At 39.2% G+C, this 27,073-nt stretch overlaps 1 protein-coding gene and 1 pseudogene across 1 annotated transcript; one reads left to right on the forward strand and one right to left on the reverse strand.

Moving 5' to 3' along the window:
* Window positions 1-2,776: 2,776 nt before the first annotated feature.
* LOC144373016 (zinc finger protein 639 pseudogene) lies at window positions 2,777-4,580 on the reverse strand (annotated as a pseudogene).
* Window positions 4,581-13,591: 9,011 nt separating this feature from the next.
* LOC144373014 (beta-chimaerin-like) lies at window positions 13,592-26,796 on the forward strand. Its single transcript, XM_078036152.1, has 5 exons — window positions 13,592-13,698; window positions 17,890-17,967; window positions 19,958-20,092; window positions 21,776-21,881; window positions 24,976-26,796. Exons 1-5 carry the CDS (start codon window positions 13,659-13,661, stop codon window positions 25,112-25,114), a joined length of 498 nt encoding a protein of 165 aa, XP_077892278.1. The 5' UTR covers window positions 13,592-13,658; the 3' UTR covers window positions 25,115-26,796.
* Window positions 26,797-27,073: the final 277 nt, after the last annotated feature.

Raw genomic sequence — 27,073 nt, forward strand, 5'->3', positions numbered from 1 at the left:
CCAGAGTTTAATTTAATTTCTCACATGAGTTAAATGTCACATGATTACAGGCACTACAGTAAATTATATATATATAAAATCCTTGGACAAAATCTAGAGACTTTCAAATCTCTAGATTTGACTGAGGATAAGCTACTAATGCTCCCTTCCCTCACTTAACACTGGGCAAAAGCTGGACTAGACCCTCAGATCTACCTCGAGGCCCCTCATTTACACAGAAAGAAAACAGGAAAAACTTGCCTTTGGTCCAAAGAGCCTTTTTTGAAGCAAAGAAAAATAATCAAGTTCTTATTTTTTTCCCTCCAGGTACTGGAGATTGAACCCACAGGTGCTTTCCCATTGAGCTACACCCTCAACCCCATTTTATTATTGTCTCAGTAAACATACATACATACATACATACATGCGTGCGCGCACACACACACACACACACACATATTTTGAGACAGGGTTTTGCTAAGGATCCTCAAACTTTGAATCCTTCTTGTCTCAGTCTCCCTAGGTATACTCATGCCCAACTTATGTTCCTCTTTTTAATTTAAATAATAAAAATGCAAACTGCCCTGCTTAGTTCCCATTTTTTAATAAAAATGATACTAATGACAGTACAGTTCTATTCTATACCAGTGAATATCAATCAAGGTTACTATGTCACCCCAAGGGGATATTTGGCAATGTCTGCAGATATCTGTGGTTTGTCCCCACTGAGGTTTGCTACTGGTATCTAGCAAGTAAGGGTCAGGGACGCTGCACAACATCCCACAATGCACAAGATAGCTGCCCACGCCCCAATAAAGAATTTTCAAGCCCCAAATGGTAACAAAGTTGATAAACCCCAATATAGACTGATGACAAAAAGCAAATCTTCTCAACTGCAGGCACATGATAAATACCACTCTCTTACAACTAGATCCTGAGCCAAGCTAATTGTACATTTGAGAGATGTTTACACCAATCCACTAAGACATATTTGTTATAAAATCACTAGAGAATACTGTCTTCCAGATTGAGCACATGTGAGACAAATAACATCCTGTTCATTTAGTAAGGGCCAAGCCAGGGGCTACTTGCTACACACGCCTGGAATTTTTCTTGACAGTTCTGCTGGCTCAGTTTTTATTAAGTGGCAATTCCTGGGTCATTTATAAAACATGCCTTATCTCTTGTAATGCCATCTTTTTGTTTGGTGTGGTTTTTGAATTCCAGGCAAACCATGCCCAGTAAGTCTTGTATAGACATTCTTCCTGTCTGGGGTATTTTCTTCCTGTCTAGGGTATTTAAGTTACTGCCCTAAAGTTTGCAAAATGTTCTTTCTCTAAAAAGATATTCTTGAAAATCAATAAACTGCTGAGGATTGGAAAAAGCCGATTAGTGACTTTTAAGATACGAGGCATTTTTTCTAAGAGAGTAGCCAAATAAGTCAACCCCAAATAAAATAGACTCTGAGGGGGCCCTCAACATTCACATGTGATCTATATTGTAGAGATTGTCTAAAAGAAAAGTGAACAATATATCAGCCATGAAAATAAATATTAGCCCATCCCAAAAAAGGAAATTAGGCAGTGAGCCTAAAATAATGTTTAGCTAACTTCACAATCTTTCTCTGTCCCCATTCCATTTTATTTCTGTGGGACTGAGAGGAACATTGGAGTTATTTGTGAGTCGGCAATGTCTACCTGCATCTGCTTGGCTGGAGAAATGAGATTAAAGGCAGTAAGGATGTCTGCTGGGAAAGCATGTGGGTAAAGATGAGCAGGGTGAATAAGCATTGATTTTGATGTTCTCTATTTATTTTAAAAAATTTTGACAAAAAGGCCAATTATAGAAAATTTGTGATTAATATATCCGGCATTTCCCAAAGCAGTTAGTAGGTCAGCTTCTGTTTTATCAATGTACATTTTTGTTTGTGTGCAGGGAATATTGCAGCTACCCTCCTAATTTCTAAATTTCTAAATATTTCATTTCCATTTTTTTCTCCAAGGCATGAGGATATTTCCCATGAGGGTACCTTATCCACTGCAGATGTTTCAGAGAAGAGCATTGTATCATACGTCTTTTGCACCACCTATAAAAAAGAGTGCCTTTCACCCAAAACAAAGCCCACTGTCATTGGGTCTTGATTATGCTATTTCCTCATCTTAGAATGTTGTCCCCAAGTCATCTGCTCCCCAGTTAACTGTGGCTTCCCTGCCAGCTCATCGTTCCCAGTCTGGTAAACTATCCATCCTTCAAAACCCAGTTCAATAACACTTTCCCCAACTTTCTCAAAATAATTCATATTCTCTCCATTCTTCTACCACAGGATCTCCAACATGCTCTATTGTCACTGACATAATTGTTCAAGTTGCCTCTTTATTCTTGTAGATAATGAGATCCTTAATTGCAGGGAGTTCTTGCTCCTCTGATTTCTTTCAACTTCACCTGGTTGAAAGAGACCTAGTAATAGGGTCCTCATCAAAAAGCATCAGCATGTGAGTATCAACTAAATGAGGAACTAATGAGGCCATGGAAAGGTGCCTAGTGGTTGAAATAGGAAATAATTCATCTATCTGACATTCTTCCTCCACTAATTTAAAAGCTCTTTCTGAGATATATCAAGTCTCCATTTATGAGTGACTTGGTCTCATGTACCACTGGTACTAAATGTATTATACCAAACATGCTGCAGTTGGGCAACCTATTATTATTTATTTGTTAATATACAGTAATATAGTGTCAATGCTTTTGTACATATTGAAGCTTGACTTGTAGTCAGCTTATGTAAATGTTCCATGTGTTTTTTTTTTCAAAAAAAGGTTGAATTTATTATTTCACAAAAACATTATGTAAATCAAAATAAAGAGAATAATCAAGTTGTTTCATGGACTGGAAGGTGACTTATTAATTCCCTTTCATTTCCAAACCTCATCAAGCAGTCACTACATTTATGAGGCAAGTCAGCCTAATGCTTGAAATCTAGATAAATTTTAAGATCTTCCATCTGTCCTGTTGAATATTCGAAACATTGACATAAATAAATCCCTTCAGATAGGTGTGAATTTAAATGTTTGCAATATTCTAGCATACTTGAAAAGCTTTTCCCACAGTCATCACAAACATGAGGAAATATTTTAGTATGTTCAATAGGAACATGCTTGTTAACATTTGTATGAAGTCTACTCTGAAAACCACATACTTGACACACAAAGAAGTTCTTACATTTGTCAAAGGTAATTTTGCTTAAGAGGCTGTATTGTCCGTGTTCTCCATTGTTATACTTATCACTTAGTTCTATTAATTTACACGCATGCTCATTTACAACATGGCTATGCAAGTCTTCTGGATCATTTGTTTCATGTTCACAGAACTGACACAAGTACTGTTCATCACAGCTGTGCTCCTGGAAATGCAGGTAGAGTTCACTGCTTGAGGAGAACTGCACGTCACACTGCTCACACCAATACAGGTGATCGCTAAAGTGGGTGTCTGCAATGTGCTGGCTGAGGTTCTCAAAAATTACTGTCCTGTAATCGCAGTATTTACAAATGTAGGGATCTTCTTCGTGTAGTTTGGCATGTTCAATCAGAAGCATATTGGTAGAGAAGCTTTCCTTACATACTCGACACACATTTGAATCGGTACGTTTATGCTTCAGGATCATATGCTGTTTTAAATCAGAAAAATATTTACTATTGAATTCACAAAGTTCACATTTATAGAGGCCACTGCTATTAGCTCTCAGTAAAGGCCATTTCTGCTTAGCAGTCACATTCAAAGCTTGGCTCTTGACAAGAATTTTACAAAGTTTAGCTGGTGGTTCTTCATCAGTTTGGTCTTGGAGGCTCTCAGAGGAATTGTTTTCTGTCTCTATGTCATAATCCTCAGAAATGACATGCACTTCTACAGCAATGGGGATATCTTCAGTGGTGTGAACTTCTAGTGGACTCTCCTCTTGAGTTTGCTGGTTGATTGTTTCGGGTGAGTCACACTCATCATCACAAATTTCTACATCAGCAGATTTTTCTGCAGAAAAGGCAGTGTGGTCTATAATTCTAAGCACAGGACGGGGAACCAGATAGTTCTGATTTCTGTTTCTGGCCTTGATTCCATCTGCAAATTTTGGCAAGTCATTTGATGTCTCGGTATCAGAATCATCATCTTTGTTGTCAAAATATTTTAAGTCTGGCTGTCTCATAGAGCAGACACTGTAACAATGATCGGAAAAAATCCCATTGAATCCATCTGCAATTCTGCTTATTCCAGAGGAATCTGAATAACGAGAAGGTTGTAAAGTCTTCCTTTTTCTTTTTTTTAGGATACTCATTCATATCTTTTCAATTTGGTATAATTCTTAATATTTCAGTGAGGAAAAATGAATTACAAAGTTTCCTCAGGTGGTAAAAAAAATACCTCAATTTTACTGATGAAGAAACATATTCAGTGAAAGTCAAGTCAACTAAGAAATGGCAAAACCAGAGATGCAAATACATATCTTCTGATTCCTGGACATTGAATAACTCTAACTGTATGTGGGTACATCTTCATGGCTAAGCACTGCCACCACCAAGTTACATCTTGTTTCCAGTTCTTTCTTGGCCAACAATTGTAAGGAGGGGAAGGCCATCACCTAAGAAAAAACGTTTCCCTGGGGCCCCAGGCGGCCCAGCCACAGCTGAGGTGGCTGGGGCCTAGCGGGGGCGGAGAGGGCTGCGGCTGAGCGCGACTCCGCTCAGGCCCTCGCGCTCCAGGGCGCTCTGTCAGGACCAGCCCTCTTCCTCCCGCGTGCTCCAAGCCCAGCCTGCTAGGCTCCAGGCCCAGGCTGCGCGGCCACACTCACCGCCTCGCTCTGCGCCTGCGCCACTCACCTAGGGGACAGAGGAGAGCTCCATGTGTTTTTAAAGAGTGTGTATTCTTTGGTTGCATATGAAGTCTCTTTCCTATTCGATTTTGGATTTTGTCAGTTTCTCCTTGTAATTCAATCTTCGTTTTATGTTTTTTGAGAGCGTGTTGCCACATCCATATGAATTAAGTTAATATATCTTTCTGATTTAAAAATCTCACTATGATTTATCCTTATCGCTAATAGTGATATATATGATCTATTTTCGGTTTCTATTGGCTAGCATTTACTAGGTATGTCTTTTTACTTCCTACATTTTTTCATATTAATTTTGAGCGTGTTTCTTACAAAGATTTTTTAAATGATCTAAAAATTTATCTTTGATAAGTTTGAGTCATTTATATTTATTGTGACTAGAAAACTATAAGGATTTTAAAAATACTTTTACTCTGCTTTTTTATTGCTTCTTTTTTCTTATTTCCTGCTTTTAATTGGCTTGGTCAAATCTAGTTTTTTTCCCTTATGTGTTTTTTTAAAAAAATTATGCATTCTATTTCACTCTTTTTTGGGTGTACTAAATTTTTAAAAATATGCATAAATTATTTAAAATATCCTAAATTTTAAAAAATATGCATAAATTATTTAAAATATTCTTTGGTTTACTAGTAGTTCTTCTAACATCCCCGGTTCTAAGGACCTTGGGAAGCTTTAACTTCCCTCATCCTCTTTAATCTTCACATCATTGTTTATAAGTCCCCTAAAATTAGTCATTGTTATTGTTTTATGCAGGATTAGACTAACCTGTAGTCACTTTTTTTTCTTTTTTGCTCACCATTGCTTCTTGAATCCTGCTCCTTCTTGGGTTGCATTTGCTCTTCATGGAGCATATCCTAGTATATCTTTGTATGAGGGTCTGTGGGTGGAAACTCTTGCCATTTGTCTGAAAATAGCTTTATTTTACCTTTCTCTTGGATGATAATAATGTGGATGTAAAGATTGGACTGCCAAACGAGCTTTAGTGAGGCATGTTTATAATCCCAGCCCCTTGGGAGGCAGAGGCAGGAGGATCTGGAATTTGAGGCCAATATTGACAACACGGCAAGATCCTGTCTCAAAATAAATAAATAAAAAGTTTGTTAGCCAATATTTTTCTCTGGGCACTTTGATGAAGTGTTTCCATAATCATTAACCTCTTCTTGCTGAGGAAAAGTCTGCATTCACCCTAATTGCTGTCTTTTCTCAGGTTTTCCTTGTTTTTTAGTATTCTGCAGTGTCACCACAATCTATGTCAATTATTTTTCTTTGTCTTATTTGAGACTCATTTAGCTTTTTTTACTCTTCAGGTTCTATGTGTTTTACTAACTCTGGAAAATCTTAACTATTTTTCCCTTTGAATATTATTTCCCTATCTACCCCCAATTCCACCCTCTCTCAACTTCTCAGGATCATCATTTCTTGGCTTATCTTTTTTCTGCATCTCCAGCATCTTCTACCTCTTATGGTAACTCCCTTGATAAATTAACATGCCCTAATGTCTTTCACCTAAAAATAAAATATAAAATAAAATCTTCCCTTGACGGCAGAACTCTCCTGAGCAGTCTTTTTCTCTTTGCTGGAAGTCATAGACGGACTTCTTGATGAATTTGCCTCAACTTCTTTCCAATTCCTTACTGACCCCTTACTCTTCAGTTCCCTTGAATCTGGCTTTTGTCCTCACCAGCCCAAAGACACTGTCATTGCCAAGGTTGGTGATGACTTCATGTAACCGAATCAACATTGAGTGCTTATCTGATTGGACCTCTTTCCAGCATTTAACATGGTGGCCCATTCTGTTCCTAAAGCACTCTTCGTTTCTTGGCTTCTAAAATACTTTACATTCTTGGTTTTCACTAAATGTGGAGCACTGAGGCTATGGAGTTAAACTTTTTTTTCTTTGTTTTCTGCTCCCTATTCCTAATATGCTTTATCCTTTAACATAATTTAAATGCCATCTATATGTCAGGGGTAGCCAAAAGTATATCTTTAGGCATCAGCCCACCTCTAAGTCATCAAAGCTGTGTGAAATCCTTCTTAACACTAACAATTGGGTATCATGGGAGTCTTTAACCTTAACCTATCTAAAGCTGATTCCTTACCTTCTCTCCAAAGATTGTCTTCCCCATCTCAGCAAAGGGTGTTACCGTCCAACTAGTTCCTAGGCTAGAAACTAGGAGTCATTCCTGATTCCTCTCTTTCTCAAAGACCATATGCATTCTATGATCAGGCTGTGGAAATTACTTCAAAATATCCCGTCTCTACTGCCAGCCTCCTGATCTCTGCCTCTGTTTTTCTCAGCTAGACTACTACATAGTATCCAAATCTATTCCACCATTAATATCCTCCATTTTCAAGACAATGATCAAAATGATCTTTTTTAAAAAAATCATCTTTATACTGGCATCCTATAATAATTTCCTATTGTGCCTGGATTAAAACCAAATCCTTGCTCATGAATAAAGTCTTCAAGATCCTGTGTGACTTTCTATTCCTGCCTTCAACTTCATCTCAGTTCCTCTCCCTCTCATTCCTCATGTTCTAGCCATCCTGGCTGTCCACTGCACAATCACACCAAGCTGTTTTGTTCCTGAAAGGCCTCCATACATACCTTCTGCCTAGAATGTTCCCTGTTCCTCTCCCCACAAAACTAGCTCTTCTCTTCTTCCAGGTTACCTTCCAAGAGAGGCCTCCCTGCCCATCCCGGGTAATGCTGGGCCCTTCTTTGCCTCTCTGGCAGTAGCCGCATCTTTTTTCCCCCCACAATCATTTATGTACAATTTTTTAAGTTATATTTCTATTATATTTAATTGATCTTGCAATCTGAGCAATTTATTAATAACCAACTTTGCCGCCAACTTTCAACAAGGCATTTTTACTGATGGGTGCTTTTAGTACCAGGTTCAATCTCTGTGGGTCTCTGAGTAAATCATGGCATTTGACCTATGTGAAATGCTCCCGGGATGAGTTCCCCCATTCCTACAAGGTGTACTCTGTCATATCTTTGTAGAACATGCCTCCATTTAAATGACATACAACTTTGAGAGATTTTTTTCACATTTTTCAGAAAGAAAACAGTATGGATCAATTTACATGTGATTAGCTGAACTACCAAAAGATAACTAGAAATTAATTTTATTGCATAGAAACCATGATCATAAGTTGCTTTTTTAAAAATTTATTAACTATTTTCTTTGCTGCTTTTACTTCTCTGTGAGTTCCATTAGGAGGGAACCAGGTTTGTTTTCCTTGCCACTTTATGTACACCCTAGTATGTATATCTAGTATGCATGAATGAATGAAGAAGTCATAGGGGTGCTGTTTTATCTTAAGCTGTGCTCTGATGAACATCTTCCCAAATTGTGACCATACTTGTAGTCCTGATTTTTTTCATTAAAAGCTGTATATAGATCTCCCAGTCTGTTATAAAATAATGTCTTCATTTCTTTTATTTGATAATTAAGGTTTAAAATTTTCAAGAGCCTAAAAAAAATCAGAACCTTTTCATATAAATTTGTATACCTCCAATATACTGCAGTGGTTCTTGGCTTACCATAGCCACATTTGCTCTGCTCTGAAGTTCTTTAGTGCCAGAGAACAAGTATTTAATTTATTTTGTTTGGTTTTTGTTTTAACTCATGGCTTAATATATGATCCTGTTACAGGAAGACCTGTACCTGATTAGTCAGAGATAAGACCATCCTTACTTTGTGATATGTGGAATATTTAATGACTGGCTGAGCACCAAACAATGAGAACAGCACTTTGGCCAACCAGGAGAGACTTTCAGCTTACCCACTTGAAAGGCACAGCAAGCCCTGCTGAGTATAGACCTCTGGGGGATGTAATTCCATGGGTCCTATTGGTAGCCTGTATTTTCAGTTAACTCCTTTACTTTTTTTTTAATGCCTTTTTTTGGAAGTGGCTCAAAGCCTTGGAAACTTTTAATTATCCCATAAACATGTCTTATTTATACCTGGCTGAATACTCTACTGATGGATGGAACAACTTCAGTCAAAAGGGCACAGTAATTGAGTTCTGCCTTCCAGAACTTGCTGAGCTAAATGCAGGTTGTAGCCACTGGCTCAGGTTATCTTGGGCTCTACACACAGTGCCTTGATCTGGGTGATGGCATGGCTCTGTAATCTCACTGTTTCTCCACATTCCTTTCTGATTGGGGCATGGTAGATTAGTGGAGGATTTCAAAAATCAAAGCCTATCTCTACTTTCTCCAGATCTATTTGCAACTGTTCCTCACTAGAAAGAAAAGGGCAGTGGGGATGGCTCCTGCTGAGACCGCTGTTTCTTAATTTTACCCATGCATTTAACACAGGAGACTACCACCTCCAGATACCTGAATTTGTTGACACTTTTCTTCTCTTTGGAACACAGGTCCACACATTCCGAGGCCCGCACTGGTGTGAATACTGTGCAAATTTCATGTGGGGGCTCATTGCCCAAGGAGTCAGGTGCTTAGGTAGACATGGAACTTTCTTTCTCCATTTTCCATCAGGAAATGTGCAGCCATATTGAGTTAGCAGTTCTCCAGAGCTGGAGACTCTGCCTAGATGAACTAAAAAGTCTGGCTTCCTGGAGGGTTCAAGGCATCTCTGTACTCAATGGGGAGAATGTTCTTAAGGGTTTGCAGAAATGAAAAGGAATATCTCATGTTTATGCAAGAAAGGAAAAAAAACCCTGACAAGTATACTTCCTTAAGACTTAGGTAGACCTCCCCAATAGACAGTAGTCCTTAAAAGAAAAAAAAATCAATGAAATTTTATAAACAGAAAAGCAATACTTGTTTCCCATCCCATCTTACTATAAAAGGCAAGACATAAAAAATATAAAAATACTAGTAAGTATTTGCTACAGGCACAGGTTAAACATTTTCTATTTATCATGTCATTTAGCCTTACCAACAGACCCTAGGGAAGATGCAATTATCTACCATTAAATGAAAAAGGAAATGGAGTCTTAGAGCTCATTCTTAATTGCCTCTGGCCACATGGTGAGTGGTGGAACATTGATTCAAAGCAGCCAGATTCCAAAGCCCAGGTTCAGTATTTTTCTGTCATCAGATCAACAGTGAAACCACTTACCTTAATTTGATATCTCATAATTTCAAAGCAGTTTGAAACCTGGGTGTTTTTCCACTTGGAATTGGAGGCTGACAGGGTACCACACACCTTATTAAGATACATTGAACAAAATGGCATAAGGTTGCCAAATTAATGTGTGAACTGGACTTCCTAATTCATCCTACCATGATTTTTCTGACTATGGGGTTTCCACTAACTTCTTGATGATTTCCTTCTCTCTAGGGTATGATTTTTTTAAATAATCCATATGTGATATTTAAAATCAAATCAACTAATGACACTAGACTAAAGTGATCTTCTTTCCTATATTTCCTATTTTGGTTCTGAGGATCAGGCAACCGCAGTTTTCCCCTTTACCCAGAAAAGGACTTCTCAGATCCTGGTTTGTAGGTACAGCAGTCATCCCTGTAGACAGCGGGAAGGATCAAGTGGTTCACATGTATGTTGGAGAATTATGCAGACCCATAGCAGATCCCTTAGGCAGGTGGCAAACCAGAGGTGGCCTCTCCAGAATTGTTCAGATACCTAGATTAACACCAAAAATTGCCTTGCCAGGAGTCATGACATAGCTCATGGTCGAACCGCTGAGCCTGGTGGTAGAATATCTGAATTACTTATTAATTCAGCTTATCCATCTGATAGTAATGAAAAAAATGCCCCTCATTGCTGGTATTATCCAATTGCAGCAGGAAATTGGTCCAAAGTCAATATTATGAAAATGAAACTCTGAACTTCACATTAGCTGTGATCAGCAGCTTTTTTTTTTAGTTTTAGTTTCAGATGGACACAATATCTTTATTTTATATTTACATGGTGCTGAGTGCCTCGTGTATGCTACATGAGCTCTCTACCACTTAGCCACGTCCCTAGCCCAATCAGCAGCTTTTTGGGGGATAAAATTATTTATTTTTATTTTTTTTCTTAATAAAAACACAGTCTCAAACTATATTGTTAGCTCTCTCCATTGGTTATTTTTTGACCTTTTATGTCCACTGAAGATTAGGAAGGCTAAAAACAGCATTAAACGTTAAAAACAGCCATCACGCCCTCAGTTCTCCTTATTTTAAATATTTTTATTTGTGTACAACCAGAAAAATGAAAAATTGTGGCCCATTTGTGTACTATGAACTGAAATGCATTCTACTGTCCTGTGCAACCAAATAGAATGAATAAATAAAACAAAATTAAATAAATAAATATTTTTAATTACCTGGGCCTTATTTGCAGCACATGAAAATTCTACTAGTTTATAAAAGCTAAACATTTTAATATTTCTTATAAAATATCTTCATTTTAATAAAATATTAGTATTAAACTCTACATAGACATGAAATTGCTTCAAATCTTAAGATGAAGTTTATAAGAAAATTAGAATTACTATATGATCCTGCAATTCCACACCTTGACTAATACCCAAAACTACTGACAGCTGGATCATCAACAGATGTTTGCACATCCATATTTGCAGTGGGGGATGATAGAAGCCACCTAGGTGTCCATTGATGGGTGGATGGATAAACAAAAGGTGACATGGACATACAAGGAGTGGAATTTCATTCATTCTTAAAAAGGAAGGCAATCCCAACACTCATGGACCCTCAGGGCAAAGGCTAAAGAGACCCAGATGTTGTTGTCTTCCAGGTTGGTAGAACTCTTATCTCTCCCTGCTGTGAGTGAATCAGGGTATATCTTCAAAAAAAAGAAGAAACTCTTGATGCATTCTACATACAGCATGATGTGTTTAGAGGACAACATGCTAGATGAAATAAGGCAATTGTGAAATTATAAATAGAGTGTATGATTCTATTCACATCAGGCTCCTGGGGTAGTCAAGTTTATAGAGTCAGCAAGTGGAATGGTGGCTGCCAAGGACTGCGAAGAGTCACAGGATATTGATTGGGAGGCATAGAATTTTGGTTTTGCAAGATGAAAAAGGCCTGGAGACTGATGGCAGTAATGGTAGTACAGTAAAATACACTTAGAAATGGTTAAAATGGTAAATTTCATGTAATGCATTTTTTACCATAATCTAACAAGAAATTTTAAATGAATTGTAAGACACAGTGAAAATTACTAATGAGTAGCTGGATAGGCCATATATTTTCTATTACTATAAACACTATTTATTTTATTTGACTTAATATTTACATAATACATACAATGGTCATACTTAAAGTGTTCAGACAATATGCTGAGCACATTCTAGTAATTTAATTGATGCTTCTGATCACCTTAAGAGGCAGATGCGGTTATGATCCCTATTTTCTGAAAGTGGATCCCAACAAGAAAACCAGACTGTTCTATTTAGTCCAGGTAGCCAAAATTAACATTCACTAAATACATCTATCAAAATAATATTGAATTTTGTTTAAGCTTTGCTGAATTTCTCATGTTAATAAAACTAAGATGGATTCAAACTGGTGACAATAGATAGAGGTCTCAGCAAGAAAACATTACTGAAAAATGACTTAGAAGTTATTACTGATGATTTCAGAGAAGTTAGAGCCTCTGAAATCCTGGATATGGTTACGTGTTTTTTATAAAACATGTGACTATAATATTTATTACTCTGAGGCATGGTGGATTAGTGGAGGACTTCAAAAATCAAAGCCTATTTCTACTTTCTCCAGAAAGTATGTGTGTGTGTGTGTGTGTGTGTGTGTTTTGTATATAAAAATGTTATTTTTTATAATAGGAAAAACAAGACTTTGATTTGACCACAAGTCACCTGTGAACAACTTTAGCATTAAATTTTTATTTTCCAGAAAGTAGTCTATGTGCCTCTTTACTGTCAGAGAACTTCTGTCAGTGGATACTAACTGCTAACAAGACTTTTAATGTGTTTATTGAACTTAAAAGCATCTTGGGATCTTGATAGGAGCTTTATAAATAATTACTCTAATCATCACATTTCACGGTATTGTTATAAACACTCAGGTAGTGCCCCTGGTGTACAGTTAGACACTGTTTCCACACACAGGTGTCAAAATAAGGCAGGTAGAAGGGGAAGTGGCCTCCCAAACCTGCCCAGCAGGGAGGAAGGGATTGGGAGGGAACTCTGGGCAAAGATCCAGGAAAGGCAAAGAGAGTTTCAATGGTAATGGGTGCCCCAAACCAAAGACAGTAACTCTGTCTTCCACAAAAGGAGCATCCAGGACTTAAGAAAACAACCGAGCATAAGTCCTAGTGCCCTTTATTAGCCATTATCAGCTTTGAAAACCCAAAACTCAAAAGCCCAATGTGATCCCAAAGAGTCCAAGTCCAGAGAGGAAAAATGTACGTAAGCAGCCTAATTACCTAAACTATCTCAGCAAGGTGTCTGTCTCTTCTTATGGTCCAGCAACAGAGAAATCTTAATAAGAAAAATGCAGAGTTTTCATCAGAGTTTTGTGAGTTAAGATGAATCTCATACTTCTTCTTCTAGTAGAAACTCTCACTTCTGAATGAGATGGATGTTGCAGAGGAATACATCAAACCCTTGGGTGTGGATGTTACTAATTGGGGCAGTGTATAATTTGTGTTGGGCATTGACAAAAGGACCAACCAAGACTAATGTGGCTTCTTTGTTTTTAGACTGTGGATTGAATGTGCACAAGCAGTGTTCCAAGCATGTGCCCAATGACTGCCAACCCAATCTCAAGAAGATCAAGAAAGTGTACTGTTGTGACCTCACCACACTCGTAAAGGCTCACAACACACAGAGGATTATGGTGGTTGGCATATGCATTTGGGAAATTGAAGCAAGAGGTTTGGAAAATACTTTTTGTTGATAATACAGTGATTATATTTTTGCAGTTTATTTTCCTGTTGTCAGGGAAACAGACTCACTCTACTATCATTTTTGGGAAAATGAACTAACTGCACACATACAGAAACACATTCACGTAGAGGATAAAATAATTCCTACCAACTCTCTCAATTTCCGTTTCCTCAAGCCATGCATGTATGCCTTCAACAAATGTTTACTAAGCATCTACTATGTGCTAGAGATTAAGGATCTGAAAGTCTCCATTCTTGACTTCAAGAAATTCATATTACAGTGTGGAGAATCAGAAGGGCAAATACCTATTGTGGGTCTCCATATTTAAAGCACCATGGGGTCACTAAGGTTGATGTTTTCATCATATTTGAGGATAATTAAGAAAAGTTATGGCAGGGAGAGTTTTGAAATAGATCTTAAAGCTGGGCATGATGGCATATGCCTGTAATCCCAGCAGTTAGGAGGCTGAGGATCACAAGTTCCTGGATCACAAGTTCAAAGCCAGGCTCAGCAACTTAGTGAAACCCTGTCTCAAAATAAAAAAATAAAAAGGACTGGGGATGTAGCTCAGTGGTAAAGCACCGTTAGTTCAATCCCTAGTACCAAATAAAAAGGAAATATGTAAGGAAGAAAGGAAAGGAGGGAGGGAGGGAAAGATAGAAAAAGGAGAGAGAGATAGATCTTAAAATGTTCTTCTATTAAGTAATACAGAAATTATTGATCAACACATACATGTACTACCATATAAAATTCACTTCTAATATTGATTCTGTTTATTTCAAAGAAAAGATTTCAAAGATTATAAAGATCTATGTAATGAAAAATCAAGTTGACAAGAAAAACAGTAACATTTCCCCCCCGCAAAAAAATTCCTTTATATTTATGCTAGAGTGATATTTCCTTTATTTTTGCTTCCTTTGGCCACTATTTAGTATCAAATATTCAGGACAAAATGGACCAGGTCTGATGGGGAGAATTCGTGTTGCTGAATATAATTTGCATAATTGATCGGTGATTGTATTATATTCCACTACATTGGTATCCATTATTGTATCCAAATTGCCTAGGTTTCTATTCATTGGACAATGAGTCTATTCTTTCCAAAACAAAGCAGGACATTGTAGCTTGTTATCTCAAGACTTTTAAAGATAGGAAATGATCGTGCTTCTCCTAAGGATGAAAGCTATAATCGGTCTGAAAACTGGCTCATTTAATCTCAGATTGTGAGAAATGCCTCCTACCTTTTCACCACTGTGGCTGTTAGAATTCAATGAATGCTTTGGGATCTGGTGAAGGTGTCCCTTGCAAGGGCTGACTAGCCCAAGAGAGGAAGGCACCCCAACGCTGGCAGAGATAAGTGGCCCTGGGTCCTGCTGTGTGAAAGGCACTGCAAATTTAGGGTCAGAGCCTACAGTCAGGGCAAAGGACAGGAACTTGGTTTCATTGGAGAAGCTGGAATCCTGCTACTTTTCTGAGTAACTTTAGGGATCCAAAGTTCCTATCATGACTGACATTCAGGGGAGAAAGACCATGGGGAGAATAGCACTAAGCCTACCCAGTACAAAAGAAAGAGTGGCCCAGATTGGAAATTTATTCCAAGAAACTACACAGGGATTGGAGCTGCAGATGATAGAAGCCTTCAGGTATAAGCTGAATCCAGCAGTAATCTAGAAGAAATTCACATGACACCTTCCCACCTGCATGACCACCACTACCCACATGACCCTGAGCTGAGATTAACTGCCCATTTGAACGTCTATTTCCTTATTTATAAAGTAAGTAGAATCAATTACACTTTATAAGGTGGTTGTGAGGATTATATGAGTTGATACATATAACAGATCTAATATAGTGCCCAACATACAGGACCTGTGTTACTTCTTGTCACCTTCTCCCAGAATGATCAACCTCTAACTCCACCTCCCAATCTGCCTGTCTGACCCGATTAGCCCAGGTGTTTCGTTGCTGTCAAGAGATCCTGAATAATATCATCTTGAACAAGACAGACATCTGTTTACCTCTCCAGGAACAATCCAGGCTGTGGTCTAGGGCTAGTCAGACAGCTCCCTGGGGGCTGCAACCCAGGACCTGCACCTGCTGCTCTGTCCTGCTTGGGCATTGCCCTTGTCTTCTCCCCCCAGTTGGCTGCCAGTGTCTCATCCTCATTCTAAGCAACAGGATGGGGGAAAGGACAATCTCTTTCCCTTTAAGGTCACAATGCAGAGGCTGTACACATCGCTTCTGCTCTCTCTGCATTGACCAGAATTTAATGGACATTGCAGTGGATATTAAAAAAAAAGATTCCATCACAACAGAGAGATGGGAGAACAAATATGAAAAGGACAGCCAGCAGCCTCCTCCATTCTGACAAATTCCAACCCATCCTTCATGACTTTCTTCAAAGATGAGCTCCTCAGTGAGGCCTACCCAGATTCCTCTCCTGTCAATCTGCAGGATCAGTTGCCCAGCTACGAGGCAGCATCTGTTCCAACATTATTGAGATAACTTTTCCTGTGCCATCTAGAACAGGATGGCATCCCGGTTTCATTTATCTTGTGGGTTAACTCCAGTTGATGAGCAGTGGCAACTGTTACTGAAACAAAAGAGCTGAGATTAACTGAGAACATATGTCAAGGCCGCAGGAGAGGAGAAGGGCCCATATTTATGCTACATAGTGTTTTTCGTTTCTGATGCAAAGCTAATACAGATTCTTTCATATGGTGTATAGAATATAAAAAATGTTTACCAAATTAACAAAAAACAGGAGCCTATATGTTAGTAATCAAGAGTTTGACAGCCAGGCACAGTGGCACATGCCTGTAATCCCAGCAGTTTGGGAGGCTGAGGCAGGAGGATTACAAATTCAAAGCCAGCCTCTGTAACTTAGTGAGGCCCTAAGCAACTCAGCAATATCCTGTCTCTAAATAAAATATAAAAAATGGCTGAGAATGTGGCTCAGTGGTTAAGTACTCCTGGCTTCAATCCCTATTACTAAAAAGAAAAAAAAGTGTTTGACAAAAGTATATTGCATGAAGTATACTGCAATGGAAGCTATTTGTTTGGTTATTTTTTCCTATAGTTATAGTTTTGACAGCAGTTAACTTTTGGCATATGAATTCTGAAAACTGGATATTTATTTATTTATTTATTTATTTATTTATTTATTTATTTTAAGATACTGGGGATTGAACTCAGGTTCATTAGACCACTGAGCCACATCCTGAACCCTATTTTGTATTTTATTAGAGACAGGGTCTCACTCAGTTGCTTACGGTCTCATTAAGGTGCTGAGTCTGGCTTTGAACTCGTGATTCTCCTACCTCAGCCTTCCAAATCACTGGGATTATAGGCGTGCGCAACTGTGCCTGGCTCTGGTCCTCTATTCTTTCTGATACTTTTGATCTGATACATCACCCACTGTGTATATACAAACAGCCTGCATTTTAGAACCTAACTTAACAAATCAATAAACTTGAGGAGTGGAAACCAAGTCTCTTTGACCTAAATACACAGTGATGAAGTTTCCAAAACCAGTAAATGGAATTTTATTTTTTTACATCTGTTTGTATGATCAGTTACCTGAAGGCATAATAATGAAATCAATCATGCTTAGTTATTTAACATATCATCTTACGATCACACATAAAAAACCCATAAAATGTTAATACCTCCAATAGAATCAGGATAATATGCATTACACACACATAAGTGTGTATATGTATCCAGCACAGTGCCACTTACAGCATAACCCATGGAAGAGGTCAGGGTTTCGACTCGGTTGCTTCCCTTGGTGAAATGGGTGTCCAGCAAAATGATGAACAAAGGAAGTAGGAGACTATGGTTAATGAGAACCTTAAATTTGGGGGTTGCTTTGTAAAGCCAGGCAGGAAGAAGGCCAGATCTCCATTGAGATCCCCAAGCAAAGGGACACAGACTTACATGGAAATGGGACTGGCAAGTCCAAGTTCTGACTCAACTGTGTGTGCCATAGAAGATCACTAATAATATTTGTTCATTTACTCATAGTACATAGTGTACATTTAAAATTAGTCTTTTTTAAAGATATTTTGAGACACTGAGATTAAAGTGTGTTTGTCTCCTTCCCTCCCTTTCCCTCCCTCACCCCCCCTTCCCTCCCTCTGTCCCTCCCTCTGTCCCTCCCTCCCTACACTCTACAGGGTTAAAGTCAGAAGGCCTTTACAGAGTGTCTGGGTTCACTGAACACATTGAAGATGTCAAGATGGCCTTTGACAGAGGTGAGTTTGTGCTCTCTTGAATGCCATCTGACTTATGCTTAGCACTCTTCTGATGGAACCAGACTCATTCATAGTAGGAACCGAGCTTCAGAACTACTGAGTGTTATTCTTCAGGAAGCTGAGCAATGATGCTTTAAAAATCTCCCAGTTCTCTCTCTCTCTCTCTCTCTCTCTCTCTCTCTCTCTCTCTCTCTCTCTCTCTCTCTCTCTCTTTCTCTCTCTCAGGGAAGTGTTTCCTTAGAAGCTGTGGACAGGTGACCACATGAGGAGGAAGTGAGTTTAACCATTTGAAAGCCAGCCAGTCCACATGGCCCTGGAGCACTCCTCTGCAGGCCCATCTCAGGATCTTTTTTTCTCTTCTCTCAAAACTCCACAAAAGGTAGCATAGGGATGAGAGTCACCAGTGCTGAAGGAGGGAAGCCAGGGGACATTTAGGAGGTACCTCCTCTGTTATTTATGATTACAGCATACAGTTCCCAGTGCCTATCATCTCTTAGGTCAGACATAGGCCAACCTGGAGAACTTGTTAAAAATACAGACCACCAGGGCCCACCTTGAGGACTCATGCTGAAATCTGGATGAACCCAAGTATCTAGATTTCTAATAAACAATCCACATAATCCTGGTACAGCCAGTCTGGGCCTGGGGTGCCTACTGGATAGAGTATGGTCCACAAGGTCTTCCATGATGTGGCCTCCCTATCTGCTCAGGCCAATTTCCAGTTCTTCCTCCATATTGGACCTTACATACCAGCCTCCCTAAGGACACTTTACATGCCATCAAGGAGAAGCACCCAAGCTCACATGTTCTGTCCATCTGGAATGTGTGCACATTTGTCTGGCAAACACCTGTGAATCATGAGTCAAGTCTTCTGTTGTTCACGAATCCTCTCTGGCCACCCAATGCTGACCTGAGAGCTCTGTTTCCGTCCCCTGCATCGCTGTGTGCTCATGTCTCCAGGGAGCATTCCTTCTTCTTGTAACTGACAAGTTGTGAGTTCTCTCTAGCTGGAACTATTCGAAGGGAGCATCTCTTTTCTTCTTTGATTCACCAGAGCCTAACTGTGTTCGCCCCATGTGAGATTCTCAATAAATGTTTGCTAAATATGTAAATGATGGGATCAATATGGTATATATGGCAGGAAGAAGGTTTTACTATTGTCTCTACATCCAAGAGCTGTTTTGTTTCCAGAACCAAATTTGCTGAAGCATTTGTTCATTTCATTTTCCACACAAAAGATGTTAATAGTCCCATGTGATCAAAAAATTTTTTCATGTCTTTATACATGATTTTTTTGCATTACAATTCATATTACACATATATACCACAATTTTTCATATCTCTGTTTTTATATAAAGTAGGTTGACACCAATTTGTGGCTTCATACATGTACTTCATACATGTACTTCACATTCCACCATCCTTGCTAATCCCCTGCCTCCTCCCTTCCCCTCCCACCCCTCTTCCCGATCTATAATTTCAAAACTTTTTTAATCCAAAAAATTTCATAGTCAGTGATAGTTTAAATGGACTGGTATTTACTAATGGTATAATAAAAAGTAAATATATAAATGTGTGTGTGTGTGTGTGTGTGTGTATACCAAGAATGATTGTAAAACGTGCTAAGAAATACAATCTCACCTATACATGAGGTGAGGTTAAAGTTTCCCAGATTGAAGTCCAAGGGCCTAAGTGAGCCTGAAAGAGACAGAAGTAACTGAAGGAATTCAATAATTAGTTCATGTACATGACCTTCAAATCCAAGTTCAAAGAATATTGATGGAGATGTAGTAGAACTGTTCATTGTTGTATTTTTCTTTTATTTTTTTTTCTTTCTTTCCTTCCTTCCTTTTATCTCTTTCTTTCTCTCCCTCTCCTCCCTCCCCCCCACCTCTCCTTCTCTCTTTCTCTCTCTCCCTCCTTTCTGTGCATGCCTTCACTTTGTGAAATACGGTCCTCATCAGGACTTGGATTGCTGGCTCTTTTTCAGATGGGGAAAAGGCAGACATTTCTGCCAACATCTATCCAGACATAAACATCATCACTGGAGCCCTGAAACTGTACTTCAGAGTACCCATCCCTGTTATCACGTATGACACCTATTCCAAATTTATAGAAGCAGCAAGTGAGTACTGAGAACTATTTTTTTATTTGTACAAGACTTTCAGTACATTGCTTTCACCCTCAAGAAAATTAAAACTCAGAACTGTTGAAATTATCGCCTGAGCATTTTGCCAAGTGGGCAAAACACTACAGTTAATAGAAAACCAGGCATAGCTCACCAGCTGAGCTGGACCAGCACTAAGCCATGTCTGTGGGGCAGAAGCTGGGTGCCAGGCAGTTCTGTCTCTCCTAGTCACTCCCTGTATGCTGAGAGCCAGCACAGTCAGGCCCATTCTATTGTTGAAAACCTGAATAGTTTTGTAGTTAAAAAAAAAATCAGATGTTCTCCAAGGAGAGCCGTATCCATGAGCTCCTTGCATCCTCTAAGCAGAATCACATTGAGAACAGATTAGAGTCACATCCAAGTTTTGCCCATTAATGGTCTTCAAAATTAATAGAAGGCCAAGGATAAACTATGCCAAGTATCACGCTATGACCTCTCACCCATTGGCACTCATCCTTCCTCAGCCACCGTGGCTCATTCCCTGCTTCCCACCAGGCCCACTGCTCTCAGGAGAGAGCAGAATGAAAGCAGAGGGAATGTCAGGGGAGTGGCTATGTTTTCCTAGGAACAAGTAATAATGAGAAAGGGGAGAGGCATGACACAGAAGTTAAGCCCACTTTGAGAAACATTTTTTTGGTTCACCTTTTTTTTTTTTAATCTTTAATGGTTGAAAAGTACAGTTTTGTGCTTTTAAATATAGTAATGAAATTCCTGATAGGAAGATACAAGGGCAGATTGAGATTCACACAAGCTGTACTTTCCAGATGAGTTTTTGCCCTGCTCCCTGTTAAGACCGTTCCTTCCTGGATTCTGGTGGTCTTAGGCAGGGAAGGCTGGGTACCTTCTAACTCAGGAGGAATGGAAAGAAAGCTTTCTTTGACTGTCTGCCAATACTGTTGGAGACCCATACTCCAGAAGCATGTCCTCTTCCTGGCATGTGCCCAGTATCTACGTCCTAACCTGGGCTATACACCAAAGTAGACCCTGCCAACAGTTTAGTGATAAGTGCCATTAATGCAGGCTGGGTTGGCTGGCCCACCTGCCAATCTACTTGCATTGAAAGTGTATTTAGTGGGCTGGGATTGTGGCTCAGCGGTAGAGCACTCACCTCGCACGTGTGAGACCCTGGGTTTGATCCTCAGCACCACATAAAAATAAACAAGCGAAATAAAGGTATTGTGTCCAACTACAACTAAAATGTATTTAGTGATTGAAGCCTGCCAGGGAGAGACTTACTAGATAATTTCAAGGGCATAACACCAGAAGTGATATAGTTTAGAGTTTGTGTTAGTGAGATCCCCGACAAATCTAGTGTTCAGAAGGGCAGCGTAGTCTGCATGTGTCCCACCAGATTATAAGCATTCTCCTGGAATCTGCTCCTGAAGGATGAGGACAGAATCCACCAACTGGACCACCCACATCATGAATGTTCAACAAGCCTGTGGTGCTCAGCCCAGACTTCCTGTAATGAGGCAGGACACAAACTGACTCATTTAAGTGAAATAGTATCTGAAATTACATGAATTTTTTAGACTCTCCCCATTTCTGTATAAAACAAACAAAATACTTCTTGTTAGCTCTCTGAAAACTTTAATGGTACAATGTAACTCTGCACTCATGGGTTCTGTTTGATCTTCACAGAAATCTCCAATGCGGATGAAAGGCTGGAAACAGTCCATGAAGTGCTGATGCTACTGCCTCCTGCTCACTATGAGACCCTGCGGTACCTAATGTTCCACCTCAAAAAGTAAGCAGATGCCTCCTCTTACTGATCTGCTCCTGGGGCAGTTAGTGCCTCTCTGATGCACAGAATGAGCAGGTGCTTCTTGAAAGTGGACTGTGCTACCTCCTGGGGCTAGCCCCACACATGGCTCTAGGGCCTTTGCTCTGGGTCAAAAGCTGTTTCACGTACTTTCCATGTGTCATTCCTGGGAGGTGGGTACTGCTGGGAGCATTCACTGTCAGAGGCCCTGGATGAATTATGGGTTTGTTTGAGCCATCTCAAGGCAGAGGGGTTACTCTTCTGAGAACTCTTAGTGAAAACCCCTTATGCAAGACCACTCAGTTTATGCGGATACCCTGCTCATTGGCTCAGACAGTCATGGGTTCAAAGACAGCAGCCCGGAAGTAGAGGCAGTGGGCATAACCTGCTAAGCCCCAACCAGGTTGTGTTTGTCGCCTTATCCAGTTTTCCTCAGGAAGTTCTTTACACTGGATCCCATTGGTTCCTACCCATTTAAATAAAGTGTGGGCTCCATTTTGTTGTCAGATCCAGTCTCCATTAGAGCTGGATCATCCAAACATGCCCCCATTTTTCACTTATTTCCATGTCTTGCTTTATTTCTTAAATTTCTTATAACTTTAATATTTCTAATCCGACTCCACCCTCATTTGGGGAAACTGAGTAACATCAGTACACATTGGATTCAACAATGGATTACACAGTGGAAGACGCATCAGATTTCTGAATCTTAGAGAAGTGGCTAATCCAGAGACGTGAACCTAGCTTTGAAATCCAGGAAGAATGAACCAGAGCCTACTCTCTGTCTTAACTACTTGTCTACCCTGCCTCCATAGCTGCATCTTTCTCCAACACAAGTCTTGTACATACTTCATCTCATCTTCCATCAAGTGCCCACACTAACCCCTGATGCCTGAACCAGTCTGTCTTCTTTCAGAGCACATTTCCAACATGATCTCTTGTTTTTGTTTTTCTGTGTGTCTCCAAGTAAAAAAATTCCCCAAAACTTAGTTGCTTGAAACCATAAAATCAATTATCTCATAGTCTCTATGGGCCAGGGATCTGGATATGGTTGAGCTAGGTGCATCTGGTTCAAGGTTCTTAATGAGTTTGCATTTGAACTGCGAGTCAGGCTGCAGTATCATATATGAAAGCTTGATGAGACGAACAGTCACTTCCAAGTCACTCAGAACATTGTTGGCAGGACTCTGTTTCTCAAAGGTTTTTAGGCTGAAGGCTCACTTCCTCACTGGATTTTGCTGGAGGTCACCCTCATTTCCTTACCATGTGGGTTTCTCCATAGGCAGCTCACAAAATGCTAACTGACTTCCTTCCAAGCAAGCAAGCAAGCAACCAAGGGCACCCACAATGAAAGACGGTCTTTTTGTCTTTTTAGAAGTGACATCTCATTGCTTTTGCTATATTGTGTTTGTTTGAAGCAAGTGACTAATTCAAGCCCATACTTCCAGGAGGCAGGGACTGTTGGGGGCTATCTCAGATAGGATCTACCACACACTAAGCTATGTATGTGGAAGCCTGCAGGTGGAGATGTTTGGATGTTTACAGGATATTATAGCCTTTAGTTTCAGACTCTTCCCCTTAAATCTCTCTTTCCTTTCTTGTACATTTATTATGAGATTAACAAGTTGATATTTGAATATTGGAGGGATCAGTGTGCTTCTATGTGTCTCTCCCTGTTTGTGGAAAATATATGTCAGCTGCCCTTTCTTAGATACAATGGACCAAAAAGTGCATACAGTGTCCAAATTACAGATCCACTCAGTAAGTGAAAAGAAGCAAGTGGAGAATATTGTATAAATTTTTCTGCCTTATAAGATTTTTGCTCAGATCCAAGGTGATCAGAGACAGTAACATAAAGTTCAGAAGATTCCTATTTTGATGAGTTTACTGAATGTAAGAGTATAAATAATTTTTGGATATGTAATAGATTATGAATGCCACATCTGACTTTTAGCTGCAACTTGTTTCTTTCATTTCAATTAATATCATAATTAATTATATGATAATAACACTGTAAAGCAAAGTGTCTCTATCAGGAAGAATGCTGGCATCTCCCAGCTGAACTGTAAATGTCAATAATTTCAGGGTTTTATTGTGATGGGTTTGCTAAACATTTTAATTGATCAGGTATAGTACTTAACCTCATAGGGTGATGTGAGTATTTTGATCCTCTATCATGTCCTCATTCCTACTTTCTTCTTAGCTTTGCTGCATGAAAATGATCCAAACTGAGTTGACTTCCTAAAATAATATTAAGTGGCTAATCCTAATGATCTCTCAGGGAATAGTCAGAAAGGGATAGCCTCTAGTACAAAACCTAAACACATTTTAATTATCATTTGCTCTGCCTTGAAGAACCTTCTTTTCCTGAAAGCAAGAATCTGGGAGATAGTGATTCTATTGCATTAGGAAGGAAGGAAGCCAACTTTGGGGTTTGAATTTCATTCCTAAAGGCTCTGCTATTTTCATTTGTATGTCAAAATGATGATTTTCAATTCCAACGATAATTAGTGCTCCAGACCTCATTTTGTTGGAACTAGTAATAATGCCCAACCGCCTTCCAGCTTGGTCACCTCCAAGGAGTTCCACTGTCCCATAATAATGGCCTGGCTACATTCTGCAAGCAAGCATTTTCCTGTGGCACCAGCCCTCCCAGCCGACAGGAATTGCACTTAGCTTCCCATTCTGCAGCTTACAGGCCAATAGGGAGTGACAAGGAAAAAGACTTCCATAGATGACCTATAGGCCAGTTGGTAATCCTCTACCCCTCCAAACCAATATTCCTTAAATGATAGTTTCATATTTATTTAGTGAGAAAGGCTGATTTTCCATTTTTTAAAATTGTGTCTATACTAGATTCATATGTCACTCACTTCCACTGGCCGAAGGCAACATCAACAATTTAAAATAAAAACAAATCGGAAAATTGCCTATTGAAAAATGCCTTTCTACCATTCTGATTCACAACTTGCTTTTGCAATTTCCTGAGCCAGAGATAGTCTTGGGATTTAAGTATGTAATCAGTATGGAAATTCATCCGCATGTCTACATGACGTCTCTCTGTGTATTTGTTTTGCAGGGTTACTATGAATGAAAAAGACAATTTCATGAATGCAGAAAATCTGGGGATCGTGTTTGGGCCCACCCTGATGAGGCCTCCTGAGGACAGTATTCTCACCACCCTCCATGACATGCAGTACCAAAAGCTGATTGTGTAAATTTTAATAGAAAACAAAGATGTTTTGTTCTAATCCATCAGGGAGATGAGCTGAATGGCCCCAGCCCTATCCAAGTTGATAGAGCTAAAGAAATAAACATTTCTTACACTTGATTTACTTTTCAAACAAGTGACAGAGTTTCCTGGACCACAGTGGATTGCAGAGTCTAGTACTGTGTCTCATAGACACGTCCTCCTCCACATGAGAACAAGGGTGAGGGCGAGAAAAGCCCCTGGCCTTGGGTCTTTTGCTGTGCCTCGTATGTATGTCTGTTTTGCTGGAAGAGTGATTAATAAATCTTTCTTTAACTTATTAAAAAATGTAACTTTTAAGCTTCAGTCTTATCAGTAATAAAAGAGAACTTAATTCATAAAGGTACTTGATACAGTTATACATTTTCCACTTACAAAAAAGAAGACAATTCTATATGTTAAATGTTAAATGAAACCTATATTGTAAGATGTATTTTTATTTTAGCTGCAAGAATGTTATTTTATTTTAGCAAACAGAACTCAATGCAGTGCATTGATTATTACCCTGTGTTCCTTGTCCCACGTTCTTGCTGTGATATCCGGAAGAAGTTGACCACGAATGCAGTATTACCTTGACATACCTCTGTCCTTATCAGAGCTTTTCAGTGAAATTTCACCTTCCACATGTGTCCCTGCTTTTTTAGTTTTTGCTCTTAAGCACTGGCATTCTGCTATCATGTAGTGTAGGTTTATAGCAATTATAGGATGGCCTGAAGCATCCCCAGATTTTCTTTCCATAACAAAATTTTGAATTCCCAAAGTATGTTTTGAAATTGGTCATGGTCCTTTCATATTATGTGTGTATAGCCTCGAACATGCAGAATGTGTCTGTTTTACATAAAACAATTTGAGGACACAGGATGTTATCTGGGCCATGTAAACAGTTAGCCCTTTGCTTCTTTCCTCTTTGGCCAAGCTTTTAGTACTCATACCTTAATGAAAAGTGGAGATTTTTTGTCACATTTCAGTATTGATGCAAAGTGAACCTGAAGAATAACCATCAATTATTTGTATTTTTGTTTTATAAACAAAACTATTTTTAAAGTAAGAATGAATAGGTTGATTTTTGCCAGGTATACCTTCCTCCTTGAGAAAAGTAGCCCTGTTTGGAAAAATTTCATATGATTTTATTTCCATAGTTCCATCCTATTGATTATATGGATCTTTAGCGTGAGCCTTTCCCACCAAGATTTCTATATTTTGTAATAGAGGTGAAATATTTAAAACATCAAAAACTGTAAATCTAGATTTGTTTTTTAAATCCAACTGCCATGTCTTTCCCTCTTATTGTCTGAGGTGATTCATGCAATTATTCACAAGTCTCATTTTGGAGTGGCCAGAAGAGAATCACTGTGTGTTATGTGGTGTGAAAGGAGGAGCAGAGTGTGTTGTCCTGGGGAGTCCTCAGGGTCCTGCAGATGGACAGATGGACTCTATTTGCACTTAGGGGTCAATATAGCTTGACCTGGTCCCTGCTATTGGCATTCCTCTCAACTGTACAGATTTGTTTGTTGTAGCGTATGTACTTCTTGGTACTGTCAAAAAATTATCTGGAAATGGTTTTATTTTGTGAAATGAACAATACTTTGTAATTTATGATAGTGTAAATGGAAGGACAAAACATTACATGTATTAAATTCTTCTGTCTATCATTCTGGTGTATTTTCAGGGAAGTGGTATCTGGGTGAGGCTGGGGGAAATTTTTCAGAACCTTGTTCCATATATTTGGTGATAGATTTTTCTATCATTAACAACCCATGAGAGAAAGCAGAAGTGGCTCATAAAGTGTCCACCTGGCTGACCCACTCCTCCCCAGCTTCCTTTTTCTCACCCACTTCCAGGTGAGAGCAGCTTTCCACTGTTCCATCTTCCCTTTCTAGAAGGCTTCATTGAACTTCTGCCCTGCAAAGAGAGGTAGAGTTTAGAG

Source organism: Ictidomys tridecemlineatus, unplaced genomic scaffold, assembly GCF_052094955.1.
Source record: "Ictidomys tridecemlineatus isolate mIctTri1 unplaced genomic scaffold, mIctTri1.hap1 Scaffold_208, whole genome shotgun sequence".
NCBI classification, from domain to species: domain Eukaryota; kingdom Metazoa; phylum Chordata; class Mammalia; order Rodentia; family Sciuridae; genus Ictidomys; species Ictidomys tridecemlineatus.

Bases quoted from the DNA above. Each gene is read 5' to 3' on its own strand.
- LOC144373014 (XM_078036152.1), top strand. From the start codon at position 13,659: ATGGTGGTTGGCATATGCATTTGGGAAATTGAAGCAAGAG. The intron at 17,968-19,957 runs GTGAGTTTGTGC...GCTCTTTTTCAG, and splicing joins CAAGATGGCCTTTGACAGAG to ATGGGGAAAAGGCAGACATT. The intron at 20,093-21,775 runs GTGAGTACTGAG...TGATCTTCACAG, and splicing joins CAAATTTATAGAAGCAGCAA to AAATCTCCAATGCGGATGAA.